Source organism: Glycine max, chromosome 18, assembly GCF_000004515.6.
Source record: "Glycine max cultivar Williams 82 chromosome 18, Glycine_max_v4.0, whole genome shotgun sequence".
Classification (NCBI taxonomy): domain Eukaryota; kingdom Viridiplantae; phylum Streptophyta; class Magnoliopsida; order Fabales; family Fabaceae; genus Glycine; species Glycine max.
The window spans coordinates 27468983-27481769 of NC_038254.2; the positions used below are offsets into that span (position 1 = coordinate 27468983).

At 36.6% G+C, this 12787-nt stretch overlaps 1 protein-coding gene across 1 annotated transcript; it reads left to right on the forward strand.

Moving 5' to 3' along the window:
- Positions 1–502: 502 nt before the first annotated feature.
- LOC100778261 (lectin 7) lies at positions 503–1333 on the forward strand. The gene has a single exon (XM_003551249.1). The coding sequence runs from the start codon at positions 503–505 to the stop codon at positions 1331–1333; it is 831 nt and encodes a 276-aa protein (XP_003551297.1).
- The last annotated feature ends 11454 nt before the right edge of the window (positions 1334–12787 follow it).

Consider the following 12787-nt stretch of genomic DNA (forward strand, 5'->3'; position numbering starts at 1 on the left):
TAGAATCAGGAATTTGTTTTTTTACAATAATTTTTTTTCCTTTTAAAATTTTAATTGGACATATGAATTAAATTAAAGTTTCATGTTATTTGGTTTCGTACCAAATATCATTGCTATTAGTTTTAACTTCTACTTTTGCGCTTGGTTATACGGACAAGGACGTCATAGCAAACTTGATCACATGCAAAGTGGGAATTTCATTGTTTTAATCACCCCTTCACTAGTCCACAACACCGCCTAATGTTCTATGCAACTCATTTGGCTTCTTCATATGATATAAACGTTTAGGTTTCTTAATTTGCCGGCCGCTGGCCTGCCTATTTTCCTCGATCAATTTCATCATCAACTATTTTTGCCTTTTCTTCCCTTATTCTTATAGACCTTGCTTTTCCTGAAGGTTGTGTGACTTGTGTCTATATTAAGCGGAACATTAGACATGGCATTCTCCCTATCACTCTATCTATCAGATTAATTTACACTATTCTTCTCTCCCTCCTCTGCCATGGCTTTCTTCACCTCTGCTTCATACTCTAATCAAACCCAAAAACAAACCTCCTTGTTAATATTTATCATCTTCACTTTGTTCCACACACTCTTTTACACTGCAGTGTCCGTTTCCTTCAACTTTTCGACCTTCCAACCAAACTCAAATAATCTAATAGACTTTGACGGTGATGCTTTTTCCTCAAATGGTGTTCTTCTGCTCACAAAGAACCAACTTGATGGCAGCATCACATTCAGCGTTGGTCGAGCCTCATATGACCAACCAGTGAGGCTTTGGGATAGAAGAACTAACAAGCTTACGGATTTCACAACCCATTTCTCTTTTGTCATGAAAGCTGTTGACCCATCTCGGTTTGGTGATGGGTTAGCTTTCTTCATTGCACCGTTTGATTCGTCTATTCCCAACAACTCAGCTGGTGGGTACCTTGGCCTATTCAGCAATGAATCCGCATTCAACACCAAGAAAAATCAGTTAGTGGCAGTTGAGTTCGATAGCTTCCAGAACACATGGGATCCGAGCTCTGATCATGTAGGAATCAATGTCAACTCCATTCAATCAGTGGCAACTGTCGCTTGGAAGAGCAGCATCAAGAATGGATCAGTTGCTGATGCTTGGATATGGTACAACTCTACAACCAAAAGTCTGTCTGTGTTCCTTACTTATGCTCACAATCAAACCTTTAGTGGCAATTCTAGTCTTTCGTATGCCATTGATTTGAGGGACGTGTTGCCGGAGTTTGTTAGAATAGGCTTTTCTGCTGCCACGGGTTCGTGGATTGAAATACACAACATTCTGTCCTGGTCATTCAATTCAAACTTGTTGTCTTAAGGCCATTAAAGCATTATTAGAAATGCCAGTTGGTAAAATGTCATTGTCTGTATTTCTCCCTAATGTGTGCATTTGATCAAGCTCATATGCATATGTATTACTTTGGTCATCCTAACTTCAATTATTCATTGGTTGAGAAGTAATTGAATTTTGTCCTGAAGTTCCATTTATTAAAGGTTGAGCTTGAAACAAATTCTAATCCTTTATTGAGGTCTCCAATTAGGCATTTCCCATGAGTATCTTACACTTAAAGGGGGTCCATTATTATCATTTGAAAGAAGATTCCCTTGATATGAAGATCATGTCCCCAATGTCGACATAACCATAGATGGAGGAATTTGTTCAAGCCTAGTAGTTGTAACTACATCTGTACTAGTGTGAATTGGCGGCGCTGATGTTGATGCGTAACATGGGATGTTGGTATCGTATTTGATACATTTGAAATTGTTGTCATTGGGGATTTGGCCAGTAGTTGATGAACTACTAACTTGTGCCTCTGGTTACAATCTTATCTCCACTGTTATTCATATTACCACTCGATAGGGTGACTTGTGACATCCTCTACCCCAACATATAAGTAAATAAAATATATAAAAAATATCGGTAACCAAATTCACACGGGTAAAAGGTTCACATTCACTTCACTATTATCAATTAAAACTTATTAAAAAAAAATATTCGGCTCGAAACAAGACCGTCAAAATTTACAAAAATATTTTGTTAAATCAGTGAGATAAAATAAAATAGACTAACATTATGCAATTAATATAAAACTTATGCCCCACTGTCACATCCTATCAGAGCATTGTGTCCCGACGTCCTTGAGCAAAAGGTTCCTTTAAGCACTTCACCTAGCCATCTGCTCCCCCGAACACAAGGTTCAAGATCATCACAGGATCCAAACACAAACAACAAACCGGGAGTGAGTTATCACATTCCTAATTACTAGAGAGAAACAAAACAACATATAGTAGCCAAATACAATTTACTTAGCATATCTCACATTATTTCATCACTTTGTCATTCAAAATTCACTTTTCAATCATCAATCAAACCTTTCAATCATCAATCACAATACACAAGAATCACACACTCCGATCAAGACATAATAACACATCAATTTCATAATGAACAATTAGCAAGCGCATGAGACAGTTATGCTAAGACTCAAGCCTATATGCAATGTGGTACCATGTCAGTGAAAAACCACCCTGGGGCGCTTAGGAGTACATAACAAGACACACCACACAATGGGTTTGTCAGGTCACTCTCACTAAGTAAGATCATAGGGAGACCAGTCAGGGTCACGATGTTTTGCGAGAATGCTCCAACCATATGGGATCAACATAGACTTAAAGGAGCACTCAAACCCGGTGACCCCCAAGGCCTACACTCCGAAGAGTCTGTCAGGGCCTCTCCCTCCTGATTCAGGTCCAACCCCTAAAATCATTTTAGCACACAGACATTGCTCGTGAATTATACAATACCCACGACCTCACACTCGTGTTTTAAACACGTACAACATATTGCGCTACAATTTAACACTGGTTCCTGAATAGGAAACCTACACTTTCTCTTTAACACTGGTTCCTAAATAGGAAACCTACACTTTCTCTTTAACACTGCGCATTTACACTTTTCTCAAGATAACACTGGTCGGGTTATTGTACAATTCACAGCTTACAACACAAATAATGTCACATCAAGAGTTAATCACACACTTATTTACAACCAAAACTCATTCACAATTTCACATCTCATAATGTCACAATCCACTATCACATGTTTTCACGTATCTCACAATTTAACACCTGTTCTACTTTACACTTTTACTCAATCTCAATAACAATATTATAATCTCAAGGCAACATATTATTCCACAATTCATCACATATTTCATTTATAAGCACTGCTCATGAATTATACAATACCCCCGACCTCACACTCGTGTTTCAAACACGTTTAACATATTGCGCTACAATTTAACATTGGTTCCTGAATAGGAAACCTACATTTTCTCTTAAACACTGCGCATCAACGCTTTTCTCAAGATAACACTGGTCGGTTATTGTATAATTCATAACTCACAATATAATTATTGTCACATCAAGTGTCAAACACGCACACTTATTCACAATCAAATATCATGCCCACAATTTAACATCTCATAATATCACATCAATGATCTCATTTTTACATGTATATTGCAAATTGACACATTCAACTTTGCCCTACTCAATCTTGACTATAATATTATAATACCATTATAATAACTTATTATACCTTATAACTCATACACATCACACAATAATAATATTTGCATGATACAAAACATATATATGTATATGTATATAGTAAATTAAACTACATTGTTTTTAATCAAAGGATTTCTATAACAATTAATTTAATATTACATCAAAAGAAATTACCACTAGACATTAACCTTACAATTTTCTTTAATTTATTATTCTAGTATTACAATAATTATATACACATAACATGTTGATCATCATCGTAGAAAAATTAGAACAAGATAATAATTTATATTAACAAGTCATTGAATAATATTATTTAAAATATAATTTACGTTAATAAAAAGAGCTTAATTTTTCTAAGGGGTTCACACTCAACACAAAAATACATCAATTTCATAGCAATTTCTCATTGGGACATCAACTGATTCATCAAACATATATAATTCACTGTAATAATTATAAGGATAAAATGAAAATTGCGAAAACACCCAAAAACACATTCTAATTGATATCTATAAAGGATCCCTACACATGTTCTCACTAATCCCCAAACTGTGAATAACTCATCCCTTACCTCTAAGCAGGCTCACGTGTCTTCAGCCAGCGATAGCAGCATCTCTAGCGGTTCTCTGAGATTCCTCCAATTTTTTTCCTCTAGCTGCTCCGATAGAATTCCCAAACGTCAAAGAGACAGAGAAGGGATTGAAGCCTCCACTTGTACTGTCACCATGTGATTTATTTTTCTCCCTCCACAAATGATATCTCGCAAATCCCAACGGTGAAAGCGTGCGAAATTGAATTTCAAACAACATATCCAAATTTCATAAAATCCAACGGTTAACGAAACTGGGATCGTAGTTTTACCGAGACAGCTCTGGGTTTCTGCAGGAAAGGAAAATGGTACAATTCGAGGGGTATTTCTCTTATCTCAGACATAATATCAAAATTCCCAACGGTGAGAATGCTCGTAATTGGGTTGCAAACGTGGTGCTCAAATTTCATGACGATCCAACGGTGAATGAGTCCGAGATCGTCATTTTTCTAAGACAGGTTAGATGGTTTGCGGGAAAAAGAGAGGGTTTTGGGAGAAGAGAGAAAAAACGAAATTGTGAAGTAGAGGAGGCTCAGGAGTCAGTCTGAAAATTGACCTAGCATGTTGCTATTTATAGCTAGGGGCATTTACGACCTATTATTTACTCTATTTATTTATTATTTATTAGTTTATAAAAACAAACTTTATTTTATTCTCTATCAAACAATTAAAAAAATACCTTTTTTATTTTCTCTCAAATCATTATTTTAATTAATAATTATATCTCCTTATTTATTTATTTATAAAATCTCATCATTTTTTTTTAATTCTATTTATTTATAAATAAAAATCCTTTTTAATCTAGTTTACGAAAATTGGGATGTTATAATTCCACCCCTCTTAAAAGAAGTTTCGTCCCCGAAACTTTGCCGAAAGATCAAGAAAAAGATATTACACATATAGTTTTTCATGAGTTAAGTTGTATCGTAAGAGTAACATCTCAATGATAATAGAATACGAATGACATACTATTTGGAGTAGAATAATATCATAGGAGACACTAATGACAATTTGTAACGAACAACAAATACAAAAAGACGCAACTGATCGCATGGTCGACTCTTTTTCAGACATGAGACAGTTCAAGAAATTATAACAATTCCACTCTAAGGTTTGCTACCTGATACTTACTGGGTGCTAATTAGATAAGCAATATAGATTCCTCCTCACTTTTGTAAGTTTGTTCACCTTGAGGTAATCTTCACACATTTGTACTCATCATGTCACCCTATAACTTTGCACTTGAAGTTGAGGTTTTAACTGTTGTTTACGATGTCTAACTCTATAACTAGGACACCGGATATATCAACGGTTTCCTACTCAAGCTCTAACTACTAAGCTAGTTCTAACGATTGAAACTAAACTGATAACAAGATTCTTGAGAATTTTACCCGTCTCTTTTATCTCGAATTCAACTCCAAAGGTCCTCACGATGTATCAACTAACGGTAATGTCTCTCAAAACATTATGGTGAACACCATGGTTACCTATTCTAAATCACACATAGGATAAATCTTTTCATAAGTCTTAAGTTGTCAAGAAAACATCGATCACTATTTGTCCTCCTACAAGCACTCTTCTAAACTTAAAAATTATTTCAAATATTTTACTACTCCAATAAGGACCTACGCGGCTAAGATAGCACTCAACGGTTTACAGTGGTCGAATTCTCTATGAACTTATGGCTTACTCCTTTCAAGGATCTCACTCAAAAACTTAAACTTACTTGAGTCATCTCAAACAAGCATTAGGGTTAATCTAATGAGTCCTAAAATGACCTTTTGGTTCGACACAATGCTCTGATACCACTAAATGTGACACCCTCTACCCTGACATATAAGTAAATAAAATATATAAAAAATATCGGTAACCAAATTTACACGGGTAAAAGGTTCACATTCACTTCACTATTATCAAATAGAACTTATTAAAAAAAAATATTCGGCTCGAAACAAGGCCGTCAAAATTTACAAAAATATTTTGTTAAATCAGTGAGATAAAATAAAATAGACTAACATTATGCAATTAATATAAAACTTATGCCCCACTGTCACATCCTATCAGAGCATTGTGTCCCGACGTCCTTGAGCAAAAGGTTCCTTTAAGCACTTCACCTAGCCATCTGCTCCCCCGAACACAAGGTTCAAGATCATCACAGGATCCAAACACAAACAACAAACCGGGAGTGAGTTATCACATTCCTAATTACTAGAGAGAAACAAAACAACATATAGTAGCCAAATACAATTTACTTAGCATATCTCACATTATTTCATCACTTTGTCATTCAAAATTCACTTTTCAATCATCAATCAAACCTTTCAATCATCAATCACAATACACAAGAATCACACACTCCGATCAAGACATAATAACACATCAATTTCATAATGAACAATTAGCAAGCGCATGAGACAGTTATCCTAAGACTCAAGCCTATATGCAATGTGGTACCATGTCAGTGAAAAACCACCCTGGGGCGCTTAGGAGTACATAACAAGACACACCACACAATGGGTTTGTCAGGTCACTCTCACTAAGTAAGATCATAGGGAGACCAGTCAGGGTCACGATGTTTTGCGAGAATGCTCCAACCATATGGGATCAACATAGGCTTAAAGGAGCACTCAAACCCGGTGACCCCCAAGGCCTACACTCCGAAGAGTCTGTCAGGGCCTCTCCCTCCTGATTCAGGTCCAACCCCTAAAATCATTTTAGCACACAGACACTGCTCGTGAATTATACAATACCCACGACCTCACACTCGTGTTTTAAACACGTACAACATATTGCGCTACAATTTAACACTGGTTCCTGAATAGGAAACCTACACTTTCTCTTTAACACTGGTTCCTAAATAGGAAACCTACACTTTCTCTTTAACACTGCGCATTTACACTTTTCTCAAGATAACACTGGTCGGGTTATTGTATAATTCACAGCTTACAACACAAATAATGTCACATCAAGAGTTAATCACACACTTATTTACAACCAAAACTCATTCACAATTTCACATCTCATAATGTCACAATCCACTATCACATGTTTTCACGTATCTCACAATTCAACACTGATGCAAGCTCCATTGGAGCTTGTAGGCCTAGGATCTTCTTCATCAATGGATTCCTTTGCTTCTTGGAAGATGAATGGCAGCGGAATGGAGAAAGGAAGAGAGAGAGGAGACGCCACTTCAAGGAGAAGATGAGTCTAGAAGAAGCTCACCACCATAGGAGGACATGGATAAGAGCTTGGAGGAAGAAGGAGATGAATGAAGGGAGAGGGAGAGAAGAGCACGAAATTTTGTGCTCTAAATGAGCTTTGAGATCTGAAGTTTAATATTCAAATGATCAAAGTTGAAAAAAATGCACACACATGACCTCTATTTATAGCCTATGTGTCACACAAAATTGGAGGGAAATTCAAATTTCACTTGAATTTGAAATTGAATTTGTGGAGCCAAACTTTGGAGCCCAAATTTCACTAATTATGATTAGTGAATTTTAGTCATGGTTCAGCCCACTAATCCAAGATCAATTCCAAGATTCTCCACTAAGTGTGCTTAGGTGTCATGAGGCATGAAAAGCATGAAGGACATGCACAAAGTGTGACTATATGATGTGGCAATGGGGTGTAGTACGCAAATGCTCACTTCCCCCTCTAAAATTTAATTGGATTGGGCTTCTACCAATTCAATTAAATTTATTTCCAACCACACACATCAAATATCCACTTAGTGCATGTGAAATTACAAAACTACCCCTAATACAAAAACTAGTCTAGGCGCCCCAAAATACAAGGGCTGAAAAATCCTATATTTCTAGGGTACCCTACCTACATTATGGAGCCCTAAACACAAGGCCCAAAAATATTGAAACCTTAATCTAATATTTACAAAGATAAGTGGGCTCGTACTTAGCCCATGGGCCCGAAATCTACCCTAAGGCTCATAAGAACCCTAGGGCCTTCTCTTGCATCTCTGGCCCAATCTACTTGGAGTTTTTCTATCCAATGCCCATGCGGGGTAGGATTGCATCATTCCCTCCCCCTTGAAAAGGATTTGAACTCAAATCCCGAGGTTCTTGAAACTCTGGGCTTTTTTCCTCAACACCTGTAAAAAGAACAAAAACATATGTATTAGTGGTGTTTTGTATGTTGAAGTAAGGTAAGGTCTGAAAACTCATTTCCTGGGCATCTTCCCATGAAGGAACATGGTTCCTCACCAACTCAATGAGTGGTGCTACAAGTATAGAAAAATATGGGGCAAACCTTTTGTAAAAGTTTGTTAAGTCTTGGAAGCCCCAAATTTTTCTTACACTTGGTGGAGCCGGCCACTCAGGAATGACCTTTATTCTCTTAGGGTTCATGGGAACCCCTTGATCACAATTTAAAAAATTAAGAAAAGTAAAGCAATAGAACATACCTTTTTCTGTATTTTCATGTTGATTATTCCTACCAAAAAGTATGACAAACCTAAGGTGTCCCATATGAGTGCCTAAGTTTGTATTGAAACTAAAAATAAGAGCAAACCTACCTAATGAGTCCCTATGTACACAAATCATGAAGATGTTGGGTGCACGAGTGATTTTACAAAAGAGTGTTGCACCACCCAAAACATTCATCACACCACCTATTTTAGGGATTTGGTGCCTAATAATACCTATTTTGGGCACCAACAAAGCACAAGGATTTAATCTCTTGCGAACCAAACCCTCATCCAACAACTCCTTTACTTGAGGATTAAACTCAAGCCTAAGAGATGTGGCAATGCTAACAAGTGTCTTTTTACAAAGGACAAAATGTGGAGGTTGTCTAAGAAGGGAAATTTCTTTAATATTTGTCTTTATTTCAAAATGTCTTTCCTTCTTAGCTAACCTCTTGGAGGAGACACTTACATCCTTACACTCCTCCTTAACCATTAAAGGTTGTCCTTCTTCTTGGGGGTAGATCTCTTCACTAAATTCTTCCCCTTTTGCTTCTTCACTTTCACTAGAGGAAGGTGAAGTAGTAGCCTCATCTTGGCTACTATAAATGTCTTGGCCCCTCATAATCATGGTTTTCTTGGTGGGGCATTGAGAAGTAATGTGTCCTCTTCCAAGACATTTAAAGCACTTCATGGAGCTAGTCTTCTCTTGCATACTAGCCTTAAGGGGTTGCTTTTCTATTGTCTTCCCCTTATCATCTTTGGGCTTAGAAGGTCTCACCCCTAAGATTCCTTGACCTTGGTCTTTCTTTTGATAAGAATGAGAGCCATAAGATTTTGAAGTAGACTTCCTTTTAAGTTGTTGCTCTACCCTTATTTCCCAATCTAAATTAGCCTCTACATTGTCCTTCCCATGGAAGTATGGGAGTTTAATGTTAACCTCTTGAGGCTTTCTTTCATTTTCTCTCCTATGGGAGTGAGGTCTAAGATGTGACCTATGCCTTCCTTCATAATAGTCACGAAGTTCTTCACTTAGGCTCTTGCAAGAGTTATGACTACTATAGGAGACATGTTTTTCTCTTTTCATTTCTTTCATTATTTTTCTTCTTTCTTCCTCTCTTATTTTCTCTCTTTCATCTTGACTTATTTCTTCCACTCTTTTTTTACCTTTATCTTTTCTCTCTTGTTTTTCTTTCCACAACTTAAGGGATCTCAACTCATCTAATATCTTATACAAGGGGTCCTTAGGAGTAGAACCTCACCATTAACACTAGATGAAGAATGAAGACTCATGTTGGTTCCTAAGTTATGGTTCTTTCTTGTTGGGGGTTTGAAAAAAAGGTAAAAGAAACTATGGTTGAAACTAGCCAAAATAAACACTAAAAAAGGTGTGAAAGATAAGGTAAAAACTAATTGGTAAAAGGAAAGCTATCTAGGCGGTTTGACAATGGAGGTAAAGGAAATAAGCTATGAAAGTAAGCAAGAAATTAAAGTGCAAGAAATGCAAACTAGGCGGATCCTAAGAGTGTTTGGATGACCTCATTTAAGGTTCCCAACAAAACACTCACTATCCTAAGGGAAAATTGCCTAAAATTATTACACACAAATGGAAGTAGGGTGACCTAGCGGAGGCTCCCAACTTACTTCCAATGAAAGGCCTTTTTGTTACAAAATTTGAAAGCAAAGCAAATTGCCAATTACAAAATTACAAAGAAAAAAGTCCTCAATTGTGGTGGCTATTCTCTCTTTAGTGTTTCACTCAATTTGGAGTGCTTCTTAGTCCAATAGCTCTTAAGGTGGTTGGCCCCTTGCTTCTTGACTTAAATTCTTCAAGATATGACACCAATCCTCCTTTCCAATTCCCTATATGGCAACTCACAAGCAAGGAAACAAAGAGACAAGCAATAACCAAAGACAAAAAAAATGAAATGAAAGCTAAACCAATAGAGTTTTAACAAGACAAATTTCCAAGGATTATTCAACAATTAAAGCAATGAAAAGCACAAAAAAGCAAGCTAGGACTCAAAGAGAAACCTAGAATGGCTCTAGAGTAGAGTAGAAAAACTCTAAAAAAAAAAGACTCAAGAAACCTCTAGTTTTGGCACTTGTTTTCACAATAATTTTCAATTGAAATTTCAGAACTAGGATTGGTATAAAATAGGCACCAATTATAGAACAAATTTTGAGCCAAAACAGCAAGGGGGGTTTTGATGTGCCATCATTTTCTTCTATTTTCTAAACCCTTTTTGCACCATTTTAATTATTGATTGGTCTTAATTGTCAATTAATTAGGCAGTTTTATAATTTGGGCTCATTTAGCTAATTTGATGTTTTTAATCTAATTTCAGGAATTAATGAAACATTGGGCTTAATCCGGATTTTGGTTGTGGACTTGAAGAGGGCAAATAAAGCAGCGCTTACCTTAGTTAATTTCTAATTAGGAAATTTCGCAATTTTATTTTATGTTGTTCAGTGTTTATTTCGTTTTGGGCCAGAGTATTGTAATAGGGCCCAGTGACTTTGAGTGACTCTTTTTAAATAGCTGCCTTGGGATTCGTGCAGGGCATTCTATTCTGTTATGCTATTCATTATTCAGAGCTTTGTTTTAGGGTTTTTCGTTTTTCTGTTTTGCTGCTTCTGAGTTCGTAATGCAATTTTACATTTTCTGCTTCTAATTACAATTTCGTTCTTGCTTCTTCTACTCTCATTTACGTTTCTGTTCCATTTTACATTTCTGTTCGTTTACGTTTCTGTTCATTTACGTTTCCGTTCATTTACGTTTCTGCTTCATGTTTCAATTGCGTTTTCTGTTTGAATCCATGGAAGGCTAGATTTTCTGGTGTTGTTTCCTTTTGAGGACGAAGCCCAACTCTCTTTGAGGTTTCGCTTGTAATGTGGTTTCCTGGCAGTTTTCCCTTCACCAGTTATCCCAATTTCGTGAATATTAATCAGTGCACGCTTCGTGTTCGATTAATTGCCTCTGAGCCTAACTTGCGTTCATGCTTAATGGACGAAGGGCTAACTGGTGTATGTGGTGCCTAATCACGTATTGAAAATCCTAAGTTGATTTTCGCTTAGTAAATTGAAATAGGGTTGGATTAAGTGGTTGACTGTTAGGGACGAATTCTCCATAACCCAGGATAAGAGAGTGGCTTCTGAATCAGAGGAAACAACCCGTTTTTAATATTAGTAGTTTCGTATTCCATTTTATTTGTTCTGCTCTTTAATTACCAAACAACCAAACCCCCCCTGTCGTTACTGTTACTGCCAGCATATTATGAACATTTGGCTTGTCACTGCTCGTTGGGAAACGACCTAGGATCACTTCCTAGTTACTGCATTTTCATGTTTATTTGATTCGGGTACGGCCTTGATCAAATTTGGCGCCGTTGCCGGGGAGCAGTGTCCAAAGGTTCATAATAGCTAGCTAGTGTTGTGTGTTTAATCCTTTCGTGTTTTAATTGTTAGTATGTGTGTTAGTGTTGATTAGTGTCCTGGTGTTTTGTTTAATGTGTGTTCTGTTTTAGTTTTACCATTAAGCGTTTCCCCTGTTTCAGTCTTGGGTGTTTTGCTGTGAAGATTGTGCTTGAAAACATAGTAGTAGTAGAAATCAGCTTGCGGCAAAAACAGAGTAGTAGTAGAAATCAGCTAGAGACGGATTTTAGCGACCACCCATGCTGAATTATTTGAGATTTTTTGTTTTAGTAGCTAGGGTTGTTATTTTTGGCTGAATTTTTTTGTGGTAACTTCTTTTAATCCATATTTTGTGGGAAAAATAGCTAGAGCCTTTAGTTTGGTCAGATTTGAAAGTTCCAAAAAACTAGCAAATTTTGTGTTTGTCAAAACTTCAAACGGCCATAACTTTTGCTCCGGTTATCAGAATCGCAATTATTATATATGCATTTGGGGTAGAAAAAAATTTCCTACGCCGGCCACGGCTGAGGTCTCCATCGTCCAAAAAAAGCGATTCTGTCAAAAGTTTTTTATTTTTCAAGTTTTATTCACTTATTTTTCTTAACTTACCATTTTTAGCTTTCATAGTTAGACTTTGAATTTTTGTCTGAAATTTTTTGTGCTGTCTTCTCATCATTTTATAAGGTTGCTCACAAAATTTCAAGTCATTTGGATATCATTTGAGGGTAGCTGTAGTTCAAACCTACACCTTTATTTACATGACAAGGCAA

What these genes read in the sequence shown, in the direction of transcription:
- LOC100778261 (XM_003551249.1), top strand. Translation starts at nt 503, where the DNA reads ATGGCTTTCTTCACCTCTGCTTCATACTCTAATCAAACCCAAAAACAA.